Source organism: Haliotis asinina, chromosome 8 (assembly GCF_037392515.1).
Source record: "Haliotis asinina isolate JCU_RB_2024 chromosome 8, JCU_Hal_asi_v2, whole genome shotgun sequence".
In the NCBI taxonomy this organism is placed as follows: domain Eukaryota; kingdom Metazoa; phylum Mollusca; class Gastropoda; order Lepetellida; family Haliotidae; genus Haliotis; species Haliotis asinina.
Genome location: NC_090287.1, coordinates 22,756,199 through 22,776,266, shown reverse-complemented (window position 1 = coordinate 22,776,266; position 20,068 = coordinate 22,756,199). Strand labels below are relative to the sequence as shown.

Genomic DNA, 20,068 nt, shown 5'->3' with positions numbered 1-20,068 from the left:
TACAATCTTAGCATGCGAAATGAACTTAATTCATGAAGGTTTTTCATATTTTCGTACAACACAACAAATTCAAAAGAGCATCATATCACTACCTGTTATTATTGCATGTTTTCTATAATTTGCAGATTTCACAGATAGTTACTATTCAGTATTTGAATTTAAAATTAAAAGTCAAGGTCCTTGTTACAACCCAGTCTGAAGTGAAATGATTTTAGAGGCTCGAGACTCAAATAGTCTACCCAAATGAAGTTAAAGATTGTGCAACTGTTTCATATGACTGCAGTCAATCTGTCACTCATATTTTAACTGAAAACAAATGTTTAACTTCTTTCGAGTAGTGTACAATAACAATTATCCATAAAGGTTCCTTTTCAAAGATTGTGATTTGCTAGCACAGTTATCAACAGTTCAATGCCATTTCCAGTTAAACACAACAGGAGAAACTTATTAAAAGAAATGATTCTCAAGAAACATAAACATGGAATGGAATAATCAAAGAATAAATAATACCTCATGCTTTGCTTCAGGAGATCCTGACAAACAAGTTTTGTGACCTTTCCTTTTCACACCCCAACAAATGATTTACTTGACTGTTCCTGTGGCGCTGCATTAATATCTGTATTTTCGGGATGAAATCTCAAGTTATGTCTGTAACTGAATCCAGCTAAAACAAAGTTAAGAAACAGTTAACCTGCAAAGCCTTAACCTCTTTAAGTGGCATTTAGAAGCTGGTTTTATAACAAGGAACAGTTTATATTTATAGACAACAACTTTCCTTCAATTGATGTGATGTTTCATTGAAGGTCCTAACACTGTTATCAAGCAAATGATCAGTTAGATCCTACCACATGATAACAGTGTTAGGATCTACATCAATGCTTCTCTTTCTAAGGCCTGACAGTAATCAATAATGGCCAATTAAAGATCGGATGATATCATGACATCAATTTCAATCAAAATGTGAGCTATTCCTACTTGCTTATCTGGCCTCTTTCGATAACACAATCTTAGTTAACTATATCTGCAGAGCTTGTCACTTCTGTAGATGAACAACACTCACAGTAGAAAGAATGACAGAGTCTGGCTGATATCCAGTTTAAAAATGTGTCAGTAATATAACAACCTGGATGTGAACTTGATGTGTATGTAAGTCTGAGGTGAAGTAAAGCTGTTCCTCACAGACCATAAAATTAAAACATTACTAAAAGCTTCATGTATATACTGTTTTCCATACCACTGTGTGTGAAAGCATGACAAAGTTCACATTCAATATTGCCATATAAATTAATTCAAATTATTGAAAGATATAATAAGCTGCAATATGTTTACAAAGCATATATACACTGACATAAGAAAATGTTTCACAAAATAGCCATTTCTACATATCACTTATACAAACCTCAGCAAAATGATGACAAAGATATTGAGCAAATCTTATTGAGGAATATTCTCCTCAACAACGAAAGGATTTGTAAGGTATAAATATAAGTGGTAAGAGTTTAAGTATTGCTTGCACTATAAGAAAACTAAACAAACATGGAAAAGTCATTTGTATAAATTAACAGTTCATAGTGATATGTATTACAGTGCAACATTCTGCCAGCTTCCAGAGTACACCATCCTCGATATCTCCAGGGTCTATGTTCCGAAAAGTCTCCACTATACCCTGGATGCATCTACGGCTCAGCCCGATAAATTTATTACCTCCCTTGGCTGGCTTTTTATCCAATCAAGTGCCTACGCTGGGAATTTGAGCGAACCAATCACAACTCACTTTCTCTTTTCAAATTATCTAACCAATTAAACTTGGCAAACAAACCATGCGTAGGTTCTCTGAAAGTATTAGATGGATTGCTTCCATATGTTTTGAAAAAGGTTTCGGACCTATAAAGTTGCATGTATGATTTCCCCAAATGGTGAGTCGCACGGCGAGCAAACCTTCGCAGTTACAACTGCTACCTTTGTTGACACTGGCAAATTCGGTTATAACGGTGACTACTCTGATTGGCTACTGTGAGAAAGCGGAGTCAGCAAAGGGAGGTAATAAAATTATCGGGCCGACCTGTAGATGCGTCCAGGGTATAGTGGAGACTTTTCGGAATGTATACCCTGGAGATATCGAGGATGAGAGTACACAGACTCAATGCTACAATCATTCTTTCAGTGCAAACAATTTTTTACTTTCAGTGTCCTCAAAGAGCCTCATGTTTTCTCATTTTTCAGGTAACATCAAAGCAATGGTTGAATGTTATACTCATTCAGTGTTATAAGTAATTCTCTACTCATGCAATGGTAGCCTCAGTGACGTACCTAGTTTCCTGTGAAAGCATGAATCTGAGAAATGGTTCTGATTCATGGTTTGGAAAAACACAAAGGCATAAACCATTATTATTCACCATTCCTTAGGAATAGCAGTGATAAGATCTTACCTAACTGAAAAGTCATCCAACAGATATATTTTGCCAAATTAATTTTTTCCAATGTCGTATCATCTATATTTTGGTCCCTTCAACCAACCCCAAAACATGCCCTATCATGTATTCATTTATCTTGTGAGAAAATTATATAGTTTAAACAGTATGGCATCCGACTCCTAATGATATCGCAGCAATGAAATGACAAATGATGCCACTAGTACTTCAATTTAAATTTCTAATTATCTTTGGCCAGACCAATTTTTTAATCCACCTATCATATATTTTCGAGAATAAGAAAATAAATTAATAAAAATCAGTTTTCCTTCCCCCCAAATGTTCTTTATTGGCCAAATACGTACATTTACTGACAAATCAAGAGTACGCTCCCTTCTCAAACCACGAATACATTTCATAATATTGAATGTTAAAAGTTCTGAGCAAAATTTCAACACTTTCTTTACATCAAACAATGATCCAAACACATATTAATATCAAAATCTTCCAGAACTAGGTACAATGAGAAGCCTATGTCAGCCATGCAATCCACAAGAGAGGGGCTCTTGAAATGGTTCATGAACAAGTACCCACTGTTCAAAGCTATTTTCTATGAGAAGGAATTGAGGAAGGGAAACAACTTTCTACACAGCTTTGTCTTCCATCTAACATTCAAAATTAATTCAACAGATCCAATTACAACATGGCTCTAACACACTTATGATGCTGTGAAGTCTTCAAATTGTGAACCTTTTTTTCTCATATCTTATACAACAGACAAGGAATTACTCGAACAAATTATTCTCTAATAAATTATATTAAAATTTATTACACCTCTAAAAAAGGCAAGATATTTTGTTTTCAAACAACCATTTCTTTGTGTTAACAAACAATGTAACTATGTGAAACAATACCTGATCCACAGCACTTCGTTCTAATCTTTAAAGCATCAATAGTATTTATGCATACAAAATTGACTTTGCCTATCAGTAAACGTGGCTTATCGTGATATGTATCCAGTGGTGTTAATGTCATATGTGGTCATTTAAACCAAGCAGGCAATTGCAACAAAGTTTAAAAAAAAGAACACCCCCATCCCACCCAAAAAAAAGAAAAGAAACAAAAGTAACTAAATTAAAAAAATATATAAATATATAATATATAATAATTATAATTAAAAAAATCCAAACAATCATTGTTTTTTGACAATGTGAGCCAGCACACCACACAAATTAAGCATTTATACTCATGGCAACAAGAAGTGTGGCAAGGGAAAGAATGAAAGTAAGAATGAATGTATTTATTCCAATGAAATGCCCAAGTTCAAGGCAGTCGTAGAAAATGCATTTGTCAGTGGGACATATTAAGATTCTGTACTGACCTACCAGACATAATGCCCATAATATGCTACACTAACATAGAGAATGTTTACTGTGTTATACAGCAGTCAGGTATGTAATAATAGTCTATATTAACAAGTCAGCTTATACAAACCGATAGATGGCATTATGATCACTACCCGTTAGGGTATGATGACATGATATCCACAAGTACAGTTTTAGAATCTCAACTTTCACATAACCTGACATGCTAGAATGTATTCATAAAAGAACCTTCTTAATGTTTCTCCTCTCAAAAGATATTGAGAAATCTGAAAAAAAAACCCAACAAGTTTCAAAAGTCTGCTGTGCTAAGGTCAAAGGAACCCTGCATCCAACAAACTGTTTACACAACCAGAGCTAAATGTTGTTATCTTAAACGTTTCTGCATGCAATGTAAACATTAATCTGAAGGAACAGTAAGAATAAAAACTCCATATACAGGATAGCGGTATTGAGGCATGGCTATCTAGAATTCCTGCCATCAAAGGAAGAGGTACGATAAGGGCCCATTTGGCCCCCTTTGGGCCCTTTATTGAGCCCATGGCAAAATGCTATCAGTATGAAAAATGTTACACAAGGTCTGTCATCAAAAGGTTAATTTTTAGAACTTATGAGGGGTGTTCTAAGTATATCTATGAAAACCAGCTTGGGTCAAAAATCTGTGCAAATATCAGAAAAGCCCTCAATAAATCTCTCACCTTTCTACTACCTGAAAGGTGTTAAAAAGTATTACCAATGCAGTGTTGTCACAGGTCCCAAATATGCAATTGTTGAAATGAAAACATTATAGTTCAATTCTCAAAACACTTTCCAAAGGTTTTTCTCAGCCCTTAATTATGCAAATCCTATGGACCAAAAGGACCCTTGTTATACCTTGCCCTTTATTAAAGGTTAATGTATGTAAATATAGGAAATACCTCAAATGTGAGGATACAAGATCCAACTATACAAAGCTCAAAACACTTTCACCCTATAAAATTTTATTGAATACAAAAATTGAAAAAAATTCATTCTCTTACTGTTGGCCCCTCAGACAATAACACTGACGCTGTATCCTACATTCACAATGACCTCTGTCATTCATATACACTGCACCAGAAGCAATGTCAAATTATCCACTGGGTTGTAACATCTATCAGACTGGTGGTCTAGGTAACAAGAATCAGGGTTTTAACAGTTGAAGTAAACATGTTATTCTGACTGCCTGAAAGGTGTAACCTAAAGCATAGTTGTATCAGTGAGTAACTTTATGTGCCTGTACTGCTACAGGGGATTCAAAGCTTTAAATATATTAGTCTAAAACACATGGCTGATACACCATAATACTTCCAAGACCACAAGAGACTGATTCATATCATGTCTGTGTCTCAAAAAAATAAACTGAGCTACAAATATCTCAAAAAGCATTAAAAAAAGGAAAAAAGACTCTGGATCACTACTACTGGTTATGCATTTCTAATTTAATTGTTTTCTGTATCACAATTGGAATTATTTTACAGTAACGAGGACAAAATGCACTGTTACCAGTACAGAACATTCAAAATTTACATACATTTAGTTGTTTCCTGTATCACTACTGGAAATATGAAAGAGTAAAAAGTGTTTCACTGCTGCTGGAAGATAAAAATCAATCTCTTGAGCTCTTTAATTTGTTAGTATTATCTCAAAGAATTATGATTTTATGACAGAATGGTCCAACAGAATTGGGAGCAAGTACATTCAAAGATAATTTATATCTAAACTGCATATCTGATGTGTCAGCTTTTGGCAATTCCATGTACCCCCCCAAACCTTTGCAGAGCTGCCACAAATATTAACCAGTGATGGTTTATCATGATGATAAACTTACACCTGATCACCACAGCATCCGTTTCTACCAGCACCTCGTATACATACAGCAGTCATTTTGGGAAAAGGATTTTGACAATATTTCTAGTTTGGTTATTACCAAATTACATAATACATATTAAATATAAAAGCGTACAATAGCATATTGAATTATATTCAACATGTTGCTTTTGATCATAAGCTCATCACAAGTAACCATGGTAACAATACAGTGGAGAGTCTATTTTCTTAGAAAATTCCTGTGCACAGACAAGTGTGAAACGTTAATGCCAGAGATAAATCAGTGAAATGTTCCTAGTGAAACCATATACAAGTCACCGAATGTGAATTTATGCAGTGGGGAAAATACTGGTTCAGCAACACGACACACTGAACTTTTTGTCACCTACATGAAGTAGGGAGGTAGATTCTAGCTAAGCTATTACTCACTATACAGTTGTTGTTACTCCTAGAAACACACTTAGATAACCAGTCACACCCACCCTGAGCCAGTCAGGGCCAACGCAGAAGTACCGACAGACACACAGACACACAGACACAGACAGGAGGCCTGGCAGTCTGATCCTACCACCCACACAATGCAGGAAATGCAGTAGACATCAGTCTGTGTGGTCTTGGAAGATGAGCTTCACATAGCCAGGGGCAGATGCAATAGGCGTGGCACAGAAAGGGCAGATAGCTCGGAAACCATGGCAACCGTGTGGCACTGCCACAAGGCACCAGTATCTGTGAGGGAATAAAAGTAATCAGTATGAGAATACTATATTTTCTTGCAAATATAGGCATCCATTGAAGATACAGTAGCACATTGTTACACAGGTGAATTCTCTACATGGGTACAGTGAGTGAGTGAGTGAGTGAGTGAGTGAGTGAGTGAGTGAGTGAGTGAGTGAGTTGCTTTACATTGCTTAGCAATATTGCAGCATTATCATGGCACGGGACACCTGACATAGGCTCCACACACTGTACCTATTTGGGGAATTCAACCACAGGTACAATAAGTGAAGCAAGTCATTAGCAAGAAATGCATTTTTCACACAAAAAGATTAATAAAAGCAAGCAGGAAACATCTTGAGTGCACGTTTTGGAGACATAGATTCTGATCTAATTCATTTTTTAAAGTACTTTCAAACAGCACCACATGAAAAAAAAAAAAAATCTATAGATTTTTAAATGATTCAGGATTGTGATGAAAATTTCATGTGCAAAAGATTTGGACCTCATATTCATAATTGTATTTCTGCCTACACTCGTACAAAACCCACCCAGAACATTGTGTTAGTCAACACCTGCATCTCCAGAGCCTGAATTTGGTTTTTTTAATCACAAATTAACACCACAATTGAAAAAAAGTAACCACATCAGCTAACTTTTAAAAGAGGGTGCAAACTGGACATCTTGTATCTTGGCTGTGACTGCAAAATAAGTTGTGAGATGATATAACTAGCTTACCTGACTGTGTTTTCCGAGGCCACATGTGCACATGGGATGAATGCATAGGTGGGAGACTCGGCATCAACATACAGACTCAACTCACAGCCCATCTGTAGCTTCACAAAGGGTCCCACCTGCCACACAATAAGCACAGGTTACTAGTTACACAGGTAGGAAGGATAGAGGTTACTAGCTATACAGGTAAGAAGTGTGCAGATTACAAATTATACAAGTAGGATTGGAGCAGGTTACTAACTATACAGGTAGGAGGGCATATTACTAGCACACAGGCAGAATGGGTACAGGTTACTAACTATACCGGTAGGAGGGCATGAGTTACTAGCAAACAGGCAGAATGGGTACAGGTTACTAACTATACCGGTAGGAGGGCATGAGTTACTAGCACACAGGCAGAATGGGTACAGGTTACTAACTATACCAGTAGGAGGGCATGAGTTACTAGCACACAGGCAGAATGGGTACAGGTTACTAACTATACAGGTAGGAGGGCATGAGTTACTAGCACACAGGCAGAATAGGTACAGGTTACTAACTATACGGGTAGGAGGGCATGAGTTACTAGCATACAGGCAGAATGGGTACAGGTTACTAACTATACCGGTAGGAGGGCATGAGTTACTAGCACACAGGCAGAATGGGTACAGGTTACTAACTATACCGGTAGGAGGGCATGAGTTACTAGCACACAGGCAGAATGGGTACAGGTTACTAACTATACAGGTAGGAGGGCATGAGTTACTAGCACACAGGCAGAATAGGTACAGGTTACTAACTATACGGGTAGGAGGGCATGAGTTGCTAGCATACAGGCAGAATGGGTACAGGTTACTAACTATACAGGTAAGGTGGGCACAACTTACTAGCTATACAGGCAGGACTGACCCAGGTTACAAGCTATACAGACAGGGTGGGCAAAGATTACAAGCTAAACAGACAGGGTGGGCACAGATTACAAGCTATACAGGTAAGGTGGGCACAGTTTCCTAGCTATACAAGCAGGATAGGGACATGTTACAAGCTAAACAGACAGGATGGGCACAGTTTACTTGCTATACGGGTAGGATGGGCACAGTTTAATAGCTATACAGGTAGGGTGGGCCCATGTTAACAGCCATACAAGTAGGATGGGCACATGTCACTAGCTACACAGGTAGGATGGATATAGGTTACTAGGTATACAGGTAGGATGTTACTAACGATATAGGTATGATGGGCACAGGTTACTAGCTATACAGATAGGGCAAGTGTGTATACAGGTAGGATGAGAACAGGCAAATAGCTATCTGCAGCTTCACAATGGATCGAACCTGTCACACAACAAGCATAGGTTACAGGTAAGACGGGCACAGGTAACGAGCAATAGAGGTTGTATACCCTAGCTGTTAACAATTTAGTTATTCAGTGTTTAGACTCACAGTAAGACAAAGAGGGCAAGTGCGAGTGTCATCGGCATCCTGCTGTCCCCACTCATGTTTCCCATGGACATGTCCACACTTGAGATAGACGTACGGTTGCCTCTCTCGCAGGTTGAGCGATCCTCGTGTTGGCAACACCAGAGTGTTTAGACCAACTGGGCACTGGGGCCGGCCTGCATTGATTTGTCGCACCATGTGTTCAAACTCATGCTCACTCTGCAAATGAACAATACTCTGTACTAGTACCAGGTCTCATACCTAAAGAAAGTCGTAGCCATTACATGTGAAAACTCCTCTTAGTATGGCTGATGTGTATTTTTCCACAATTTGTATAGCCAAAGTGTTAAAAATGTATATATTATAAACAGTATCAAAGCAGTTGTGACGTATACAAAAAGGTCAACAGAATAAACATTGCAGCATAAACATAATTTCAAATCTGGTACATATGAAACCTGAACATACAGGAGAGGTTATAAGACCCAGGGCCGATCTCCACACTAGTGTTGCTCCACATAGGTCAACTAGTGTCCCATCACGCAGGATATTGTCCTCATCTAAGATCTGAAACAACATGGCAGAAGTTTAATTTTTGCTGCTTATTACCTTTGTGATAAAACAGCACATTACTAAGGGATACTTTTGTGTAAGAAAATATTACCCAGTAGTAATTTGTGCAGTTGCATGTGATCTCATGTATATCAGCAAGACATGAGAGTTAAGTAACACAGGTCTAGGAAACGAGATGTATCACAAAGTAACAATTGTAAGAATATATTTGACATGCAAAGTTTTACTGTCGCAGACATATAAACCTGAAGTGTGCTTCTCACTATATATACTCATGGAAAAATTTAAGGGAACGCATGAAATAGCTGTGACTTTTAATCTTTGATCAGTAAGAGAAAAGTTCATACAGATGAAAAGGCTTATGTCAAGTGATGCAAGTCAATATCGGGGGTGTCCCCCATGTCTCTGAAGAACTGCTTGGCATCGTCATGGCATGCTGAGAATGAGAGTATGGATGATACCAATGGGAATTCTATGCCATTCTTCCTGGAGAGCCACGAAAAGTTCATCCAAATTGTTGGGTTGAATAGGTCAGTCCCGAACATTGCTGCCAAGAACATCCCAAAGATGTTTGATGGGGTTAAGGTCAGGACTTTTTGCTGGCCATTGCAACACCCGGACACCTGCCGCCCTCAGTCCCGACAAACATGAGCGATGTGAGGGTGGGCATTGTCATGCTGGAACTCGAACATTCGACCTGCTGTACGCACAAAGGGGATCACGATTGAAGCGGTTCAAGATCTCGTCACGATATCGTACACCTGTTATCCTGCCATCAACACGCACAAGATCTGTTTTGTGGTTAAAGGTAAACCCGCCCCACATCATAACAGAGCCCCTCCATAACGATCATGCTGTTTGATGGTGCAGGCACTGTGACGCTCCTCAACGCATCTCCAAACTCGAATTCGACCGTCATTATGGTCTAGTGTGTACATACTCTCATCACTAAACATGGTGTTTCTCCATTCTCCATTCTCCGTGTAACGTGTAAATCTAAGTGCATGTAACTTTAGGAGCATGTAGTTCATGTGCATGGAAAGCATTATGGTGAGTTTGAGTGAACTGCTCTTCACGAAAACGATAATACACGGCACTGAAGTTAGTAAACAGAAATTTTGAACTGCCTTAAGACACATGCGTTCCCTTAAATTTTTCCATAAGTATATTAGGTCATCTCTTGTTTTCACAGAATAATCGCATTTGAGGTTTTTGTTTTGGAGGGACAGGTTTTACTTTTCGCTAGAAAGACCTCTTCCCTGGTTTTAGTAAAACTGCTTTGCATGTTTTCCTTTTCCTAACTTTATATGAACATCAACATTCAAATCATACGTGAGTGTTTGAAATCAGTTGAAAAAAAACGGTCAAGATTAAGCTCAAAGTACAAATGTTTTCTCAAGGTAGACTGGAACTGCAAGTCTCAAGATTCGTAGGCAGATGTCCTACTGCATGGCCACCGGGCCGACGAAGGTGGTGGGGTTAAATTATCTACTTATAGTTACTGTCCATAAATTGATTCAGTTGTAGCTTCATTAAATGATCATCTTTATTGTAATTATCCATCATTGACGGTATATATGTTAGAAAAAACACTTCTCTTCAGTTTTGGTAGACAATGTAGAACCAGTGTGTTTTCTCCTACACACATAACACAGTTGTCACCAAGCAGGATCTTGGGCTATGTTCCACAAAGTGATTGCAGCAGTGAGACATTTGTGGCTCCATGCCTAAACGCACACTTCAGTCGTAGAGCTACATTCCCTTTATACAGCATAGCCCCAGTTCCCTGTAACTCTGGCTTGTATATGCCAGTGTGATTAAAAGGTGGTCAGGCTCAGTCACTTAGTTGACCATGTTGCACTGTAACCAGATCTCTTGTTGATAATGATGCTACTCAATTACACCTCATCTGTGGACTTTTGTCAAGAGGATATTTCAGACATGGGTTTACCTGGCAGCTTTTAAGTGGTGACGGCCTTGATTCTCGAAGTGGAAACACCCCTCCTCCAACCGACACTTCCCGCCATACACCAGGTTTGGCAGACGGCGTGAAGCCCCCAGTTGGCTGCATGATGAACACACCGTTGGTTGTCAGGCCATCTATCTCCTCTCCTGCATACCACTTGACTGCCTTCTCCTGAAACACACAATACAGGGGCTACCAGATGGAGAGTATTTCATCCTATTGACAAGGACCCATATAATTTGCACTGCAGGTCCTTGTGTATACAAAAAGTGCAAAACATAAGGTATGTAAATCATTTATTGTTTTAGCCAACTTCAGACACATTTTGGATTTCACATTAGGAGAACCTTAATGGTATTTGTCACCACTCGCCTTTCCGTAAGACTTGTGCCCCACTCAATGATTGTTATGTGTAAAAATACGATAAAACAATCAGAATCTGCGTAATGGATGTAGTGCTCTGATAAAAATAATCCTGATTACTTAAATCCTTTATGGCATAATGTTATCATTTTAAAAATAAACAAATATATATCGCCTTACTGAAAGTACAAAAAATGTAGCTAAAAGGACTTGTGCTGCCTAATGTGAAGCTTTTGATCAAATCCATGCGACTGATGGTGAGAGTTTCAAATTCACATGTGTGTTTGTTGACATAATGGCTCTCACTGGTCCAAATGAGTGTTTTTTTCTGACGATTTTGCAGGTTTGTTGTGATGATTATACATGCGCTTCAAACAGTTTTAGGAAAAGCAATCATGAATCATTATATCTGTATAATTAATCAACGTTAATCTTTAACACTAGACATATATTTCACAGCACTGTGAATATTTTAGGTTGACTTTTTTGGTCATACAAATATTTTTCAGTAAATTCAGCTAAAATTGTACTTGTGGTATGACAGCAAAGTGACATGAATGTTCAGTTTGATTAATGTTTTAAAGTCATTTTTAAGTTTTTGCTTTGGAATTTAATGTAGCTTGTATTTTTGTTTAAATGAATGTTATTTGCATGTTCAATAAAACATATCTTCAGAAATATAAACAGAAATATTAGGTGAGCATGTGGTGTCAATCATGTCAGAATACGTCTTTAACAGCTAAGATTTGCTCCTACTTTTAGGTGTATCAAAGAAGTTTAAATCTTTGAAATAAATAAGCAAAAACAAAAAAAACAGCGATACAATATATGAATACTTTGGCGATATCAAGTACCACTGGAACAGGTGTAGAGTTATCCTAAAGTGGTCAAAATGTCTCTGAGCATGCTGAATCAGGACATGGATCCAGGTAAATTCTGTATTTCTGAGATTTCCCTTGGACAGATAGAGTTTTTTTCATAAAATATATCTAAAACCCACAGAAACAGAAATAACGATGCCAAGTTTTATGCTCATATCATCAATTGACTTATGCTTCAATTCATCTGCTCTACAAATAATATATATAATGGACAACTTACACCAAGAAAAATATTTCTGCCTGAATCAAATCCAGCAGCGTATATCCTAGCCGTATATGGAGGGTTCCTGTCTACTAGTATCCTACATGCAAACCGGGATATTGTGCTCTGCGTAATGTTTTCTGTAGTTCCTCGCTGATTCCCAGGAATGGTATCCATGACAACAAAGTCAATTGGATTCTCTGAAGATCGACCAATCTATAAGGAAAGAACACATATACCTGAAGACATCTATGACTGCAGGTAACAATGAAATTATTTTCAAAATGAATTGAGTTGTTTCTACTCACAATATTCAAGCCATATGATAGAAATCAGTAAATAAGCAAGTCCAGATCTGATGATCTTGTGACTGATATTGTCATGAGAGATGCTATCATTAAGTTGGACCATTAAAATGCTGATGAACAAACACATGCATCCAAGATGTCATCAGTAAGATTTCGTTGTCCCATTCCAAAAATGTGGTAAGTATCCCTTAGAAAAATTCTGCAGTGAGTGAGTATGATTTTAGGCGTCTTTTAGCAATATTCCGGCAATATCACCGCAAGTGATACCAGAAAAGAACATTACAAATTGTTACTACGAGTCGAGTCGAACCCAGGAGTTAAGCGTAATGGGAGAACACTTTAACCACTCTGCTACCCAACCACCCCACAGTTTCTGAGAAAATCAGTTCCCACATTATACATGAAGAAAAACAATTTGGATCAATTGCTTAACTTTTTGAAAATGTCTTCCGTCATTTGAGTTCATGACAGTAACATTTTGTCATTCTTATAACTGAAATAGTTTTGGAAAACATTTGTCCTCTTTAATAGGAAGAATGGACAAACTTCATTTCGATGCCACACATGCATCCCACTCTGCCGTGGGTAATACAATGAACAAAGACATTCATTTCTTTATAGTCTACTGTTATCTGTGACCTATACACAATATTCTCATATTCAACATTGTACAGTTACATAATACTGTGATATAAAATACATGCTACTGTAGTTCTCATGGCAACAGTTACCTGGAACATGTCTGTATCATCATCCTGCTTGTACTCCACTATGACAGCCTTGTTCCTGGAGAGAGTGTATGACACCGAGTGTTGGGCAGTATCCTGCACTGCCTATAAACAAATACCCACTATAGGTTAGAAAATAATACTTTCCCCCAAAACAGCATTGTCAGTTGTGAATGTTTAAAATACTGGCAAACAAGGACAAGTTGGACAGGTGCAGAGAACGTACGTATGAGACGTAGGCGGGGCACAACAATGAGCAAACCCTTTTGTCTTGTGACAAGGAGAGCAGAAGGAGGCTAATGCACGTGCAGTGCTTGATGATGACATTAATTCTGCACACGCCTTACTCATAAGACTTTCACACTTCACTCATTGCATGACAAATGATTGTGCACTGCCTGGAGCCCCTTTTCTCACAATGGCAAGTGCCAGTGGGCAGTCCTCAAATATGTTAATGCAGGTTAATTGTCAGGTCCGTGCTCAGCTTATCCTTGTTTGCTACTAGAACCTGTGAGGATACAAGTTAGTATTGGTCTGACTTGGTTGATCCATGTCACTATATCCCAGCTGTGTAGATCGACGCACATAATATCAACCAGTATACTAGACACACAACACACATGTGTGCAGCATTGTTCAATTTGTGTACTTTCTAACAGCAACTGCTGGATTTCAAGGGAGGCAACTCTGCTGTTACTACAGGCACAGAAAGTCCAGCTCATGAAAACCCACGTAAGGCTCTTAAAGAAATCGCTTAACAAAAGCAAAAATACTTTCACAATGAATGCAATACCTGGCGATAATTTAATGTATGGTTGCATACAAAGTGTTGCGTTAGACTTCCTTGATAAAACAGGTAAGTACAACATAAAGTAACTGAACAAAAATATAACAGTTTGTTAAGTGTTGGGTGCACACAGGCCTTTTAAGGACCAAGGTCACCCTAAAACCTAATCTACCAACCTGGAGGCACAGAACTATCAAGAACAGCTTGAAGTATAATTAACTGTAGAGACAAATTACATTTTCAGGGAATAAATGAAGTAACACCGCTGACTAGCTCATGAGTGTGTTAAGTTTTATGCTACACTCAGCAATATTCCAGCTATATGACAGTGGTCTGTAAATAACGGAGCCATGATTAGGCAATCCAGTGACCAACAGCATGAATATTGCGCAAATGCAAAACCGATGATATGTGTCAACCAAGTCAGCGAGTCTGACCACCCGACCCCATTGGTCACTTCTTATGACAAGCAGTGTCGCCTTTTGTCGCAAGCATGGATTGCTGAAGACCAATCATGGGTCGACTAGCTCCTGAGATTTACACTAGAGCAGTATATTTTATCTTGCCATTAAAAAGTGTAAAAATACAACTTTGTTACAATGGACACAGAAAGTCAGAACAGTTTCATCTAAGAATGCAGCATCAAGGATGAAGGAATTTAAGTAGAAAGTTTCATTTTGAAACAAATGGCAAATGATAGTAAATTCATTGTGAAAACCAATATGCCAGATGGATGTATGCTAAACATAGTCAATCTGACAATTCCGGGAATATAGAAACCTGTAAGCTCATGCTGCCAGTCTTACCTTGGAGGACTGGGGACTAGTGACAAGATGTTTACGGAAGGGTTTGACACCATTTGCCCGTGATCTCTTCCACAGAATATACTTGCTTCTTCTTCGCCCCTTGTCCCCACTTGGCAGGTGCCCATTGTACCTACAAACAAGAAACACACTGAAGTCTTCTGGTGGCATGAAAGTAAGGAAAAAGGAAAGCCATTGTGGAAGAGTGGGAGATGTTTTACCACTTTGCACAGATTGACTAGTACTCAGGTGTGGTACAAGAGAAAAATCTAAAGGAATTTCTTGTTTTCTCATTCAAGGAAACCTTTTAAAAAAATAATCATAACCATCTTGTAACAGTAAAGATAATGAGACCAGTCTCAAAGACCAGATTCAAAGTACCCTGCACTTACCCCAGGACAATGAGCTCTCCATATTTGATGGAGTCCCCACCCTGAGCTGGCTGAGGGCCCTTCTTGGTGGAGACAGACGACGGGCCTGGGGGAGGCTTGGAAGACACCTCTTGAATGCTGTGTGTAGGTGACTTGGAGGAAATATCTTCACTTGGCCTGAAACACATCACATACAACAATCTCAAATGATTTGCTGGTATTTTGGTTATCCATGCACTCTGTAATATTCTGTGTATTGTACATTGTGAAGGACAAGTGTTTTGTTCCTGGAATGAGAGTGAGTGAATGAGTGAATTATAGAAGTGAGTGGGTTTTCAGGGGAAGAAAAGGGAGGAAGAAGAGAAGGGGGAAGAACAAAGGCACTGTAAAAAACTAGAATTATAGATGTTTAAAGGTGTTTCCAATTTTGAACTGAGTAAAAAATCTCAAGTTTTGTTTAATGGCCATGTCAACCAGCATCTGATGAACACTAACAGTAAACCTTTGTATTGCATTCAAAGCAGCAGTTTCAAGAACTATTTGGGTATGTTCGCCTCTACTATATCAGAACATCTGTATATGAAGGCAGAATGAAATTCATTAAGTCTGGACCAGGCAGTGAAATGATTGATCATTTGAATTGATCATTTAACTACCCAAGTCACCGAGCCTGACCACCCAATCCATTAGTCGCCGTTAACGACTGATACGGCTTGCTGAGGACCTATATTCTTACCTGGAATCCCCATGTGTTTACTGAAATGAGCCTTGTGTCGTCTAATCACCTTGCCCTCATTTGTTGAAATAATAACCCCTAACCTTTCACTCTCAAGCCAGACGTTCTATCCACTACGCCACCAAGGTGGTCAATACTAAGATGAGTAACTTTCTACAGTTTCACTTCCAGACACATGACTCCTACAGACACAAATTCAAGCAACCAAAATTCAATTACAGTTCTGTACAGTGATTCCATTGTCGGGAAGCCCTATCGAGAGATGATGGGACAGGCATTAGAAACCCCTCAATGCCATGGTGCAAAAGAAATGGTGGGACAGAGTTTAAGTTTTTTCAAGGAACTAACTGCACCATGATAAAAAAATGGTTCATTGATACATATCTAATTACTGTGTGCTAGGCAGCAGCTGCAAATGACTCACTGATACACGATAGTAACAAATACACAGTTACAGTTCATCAGCTACAGTGTGCAGAATAAACCTTTTTCAGTTTTCAGAATTTGTAGTCTGTCATCCTTGTATGTGGCATGTATTCTATGATTATAGTGCAGTTTTATTCATATACAAAGTGTTGTAAAATGCAGCTTTGGGAACGGGATTGTTTGATCACAGGATCACAACTATGTGATAGAACTCAAGATACTGCAAGATGAGATTCTGTGCCCCGTTAAGAAAAATGCAGTTCACACTTTTTTGATTTGTCAACATAAAGCATTGGAGATATAACTCTCCACAATCTGACCTTTGAAATTTGAAAATATGAACTGGTCCAAATTTACTATCAGGGAATTCTGAAACATCTGGAAAATAATTAAGACTTTTCATAGTACTGTCTGCCATGTCAACATGCTGTATGGTTGGTATCTGGGTCAATGAGCTGCAGACCAGACATCAATTTTCAAAGTTCTCCTACTGGTTAAAGACCAGTTATCGCTGCATACCAGTTATCACCAGCACACCTGTTAATTAACATTAATTATGACTATCTCAGCCTCAAAAATCTAGCCCTGTACTGTGCAAGAAACATCTCTTTCAGATATCTAAATTAGCAATCATGGCGATTCAATTCATTGTATCTAAGAAACTGTCAGGTCAACTACTGGTGAAATAATATAATGAAATCAGAACTAACCTATTTACCATGTTTACTCAGATTAATTGTGCAATGTAGTGTAGTAAACAGGAAACTATCCAGTGCAAGTATCAAGTGACCTCAAAACACTTAAGTATTTCAGTTTATAGGAATAAATATTCATTTAAACATAGTCTTTCTTGGAATATTCACAAATCAGGTCATTCAATAATCTAACAAACATGACCATACATTGATTTTCCAAGAATATTAGGCTTTGAATATGATGTATAAAGCTTTTCACTTCACGGCCAACAAGTAGTCATCACATTATTTCATGTCTGGTTCATTTTCTTTTAAGACTTTAGTAAACACTCTCTGGCAGATTCAGCACAATGTGCTTGTTGATTTAGAGTGGAGATTGTTGGGGGAAGCTCCTGAGATTACCATACAACCTAAACAGTTGTCACCAAACATGTGACTCTATTTGATGACAAGACACTTATTAATGACATGGTGTTATACATCATACAACGAATGGAATTCAAAGACTCTGGATGGCTGTATTGTGAGTGAGTGAGGTGGCTGGTTGTATAGGTAGATCTCTAGGTATGTGTGCGTGAGTGCGTGAGTGCGTGAGTGCGTGAGTGCGTGAGTGTGTGTGTGCGTGAGTGCGTGTGTGCATACAGCATGCATACATGGGTGCTTGTATGTATGAAAATGTGTTGAATGAAACCCAAAGTCCCAAAGTGAATGAGTGAGTGAGTCTATTTTAGTATACTCAGCAAAATTCCAGCTATATTGGCGGCAGTCTGTAAATAATAGATTCTGGATCCAGTGATCAACAGCATGAGCATTGATCTGCGCAATTGGGAACCGATGACGTGTGACAACCGAGTCAGTGAGCCTGACCACCTGATCCTGCTAGTCGCGTCTTAAAACAAGCATAGTCACCTTTTATGGCAAGCATGGGTAGCTGAAGACCTATTCTATCCTGTATGTTCACTGGGCCCAAAGTCCCAAAGGAGACATACCAGGTACAGTTGAGAGTTTGTGAGTTAGTTAGTTTTAAGCCACATTCAGCAATCCTCTTGCAGTAAGTAATTATCTGGACCAGACAATCAAGTGATCAACAGCATGAGCATCAATTTACACAACTAGGATACGAGACATGTGTCAACAAAATAAGGGAGTCTAAACACCTGATCACATTATTCACCTCTTACACTGATTTACAGGACGAGAATTCCTGTGTCCTATATGCCTCAAAATTAACTATGGACATAACAATATTTACTGGTGCATCCACAAGGATGCAGATAAAGTTAAAAAACTTTTTGCAAAAAGTTTGATCAAGTAACAATAAGTAATCACTGAGCCTGCTACTAGCCACTTTATGGTATGCATCATTTCCCAGTGAAGATCATAATACACAGTATAAAAATAGTATCTGAATTACAACAGTATTACCATAATTACAGTGAATTTACAACATAGTATTAGGAATAATATTTAAGTGTCTAAGAACCTAATTAGTCCAGGACCCATGAAAACTAGGAGTATGAATCCCAGGGACCTTCAAATAAAGGACTGAAGGTAAATCCCAATCTTATGACAAGCATGGATTACTGAAGATCAATTCTAACCCAGATCTTCACAAGTTACCTGATAGAGGTATTACAATTATACATAGTTACAATTTTACAGGACAAATGACTGACAAACTTAATAGTTTTTTTTCCATAACAAACAGCAACCCAAAAGTATCAATATTAATAAATGAATTATTTTCTATCCAATATTTTCTAGAGCAAAACAGTAAAGACATAAAAAGAGGTGAAAATAGAAATTTTGAAAAACAATATCACGCCAACTCACACAATGCCAGTCTGCCCACCCACCTGAACCCAGCCATGCTTCCTCATACGCCCTCCACAACAATAGCTGTCCACAGCCATATTTACATAATCCATGACGGAGCAATTCTTCCCATGCTCTGAATATGTTGTACAACACAATTCAATTGTTGATGTCAGTGGGCTACAGCATTGCAACGTGCCGCAGGGCAATTCCAGAAACCAGATGTAACCTACATGTCATCATTCTCCAGGTGTAAACAAACCTGAGATGCCATACTGTATCCCCACTGTGGAGTACATAAGGATTATGAATATTTATGCTCATTTCCCTGTTCAAGATGAAGTTGATGCGGATTTGTATTATTAAATTCAGCAATGGCTCGGTATCTATTTTGAACAGGAATCATGAAACTTTAAACGAGTCGTCGCATGAACATCCTGTGTGTTCTCTCAAGTGTGGGAAGAACATGGTGGTCATTATTGCTCAGGTTGTCAGTCTTACCAATTATACTGGCTCTTAAATGTCAGGAACCATTAGCTGACAAAAAGCCTTGTATAATTGTTAATTGTAAAACTATCACCAGAACTATTTCTATTACAATTCTGTAGACAATACGTTTTTTTCATAAATAATTGTAAACAAGATTAGAATTTATCTTGCAACCAAATACAAGCCTGCCAAGAAAAAACGGACTTATCGTCATCCTCTCAACATTGAAATTCTTCCATGGATACATGTTCTAGAGCAAGTAATTGTATTCACTTGTCATGCACTTATTGTGATATAAAAAGAAAGTTTGGCCATCACTTTGTTTGTTATTGAATGAGACATTTTTGTTGATGATAATATCAGAAGAAGGAAAAGATAATGGAAAATTTAACAATAGCTGATGGCAACATTTTTTTC

The 20,068-nt window shown here is 38.2% G+C and overlaps 1 protein-coding gene across 1 annotated transcript in view; it reads right to left on the bottom strand.

The window, feature by feature from the left end:
• Positions 1-4,756: 4,756 nt before the first annotated feature.
• The window catches only part of LOC137293581 (protein pellino-like), a 28,073-nt gene continuing 12,761 nt past the window's right edge, over positions 4,757-20,068 (bottom strand). The window contains exons 2-10 of the mRNA XM_067824217.1: positions 15,512-15,667; positions 15,123-15,252; positions 13,533-13,634; positions 12,512-12,709; positions 11,033-11,218; positions 8,977-9,075; positions 8,512-8,727; positions 7,094-7,209; positions 4,757-6,367 (exon numbers count right to left, since the gene is read on the bottom strand). Coding sequence (XP_067680318.1) covers positions 6,241-6,367; positions 7,094-7,209; positions 8,512-8,727; positions 8,977-9,075; positions 11,033-11,218; positions 12,512-12,709; positions 13,533-13,634; positions 15,123-15,252; positions 15,512-15,667 — 1,330 coding nt within the window. The 3' untranslated portion in view covers positions 4,757-6,240. The remainder of the gene's footprint in view (positions 6,368-7,093; positions 7,210-8,511; positions 8,728-8,976; positions 9,076-11,032; positions 11,219-12,511; positions 12,710-13,532; positions 13,635-15,122; positions 15,253-15,511; positions 15,668-20,068) is intronic.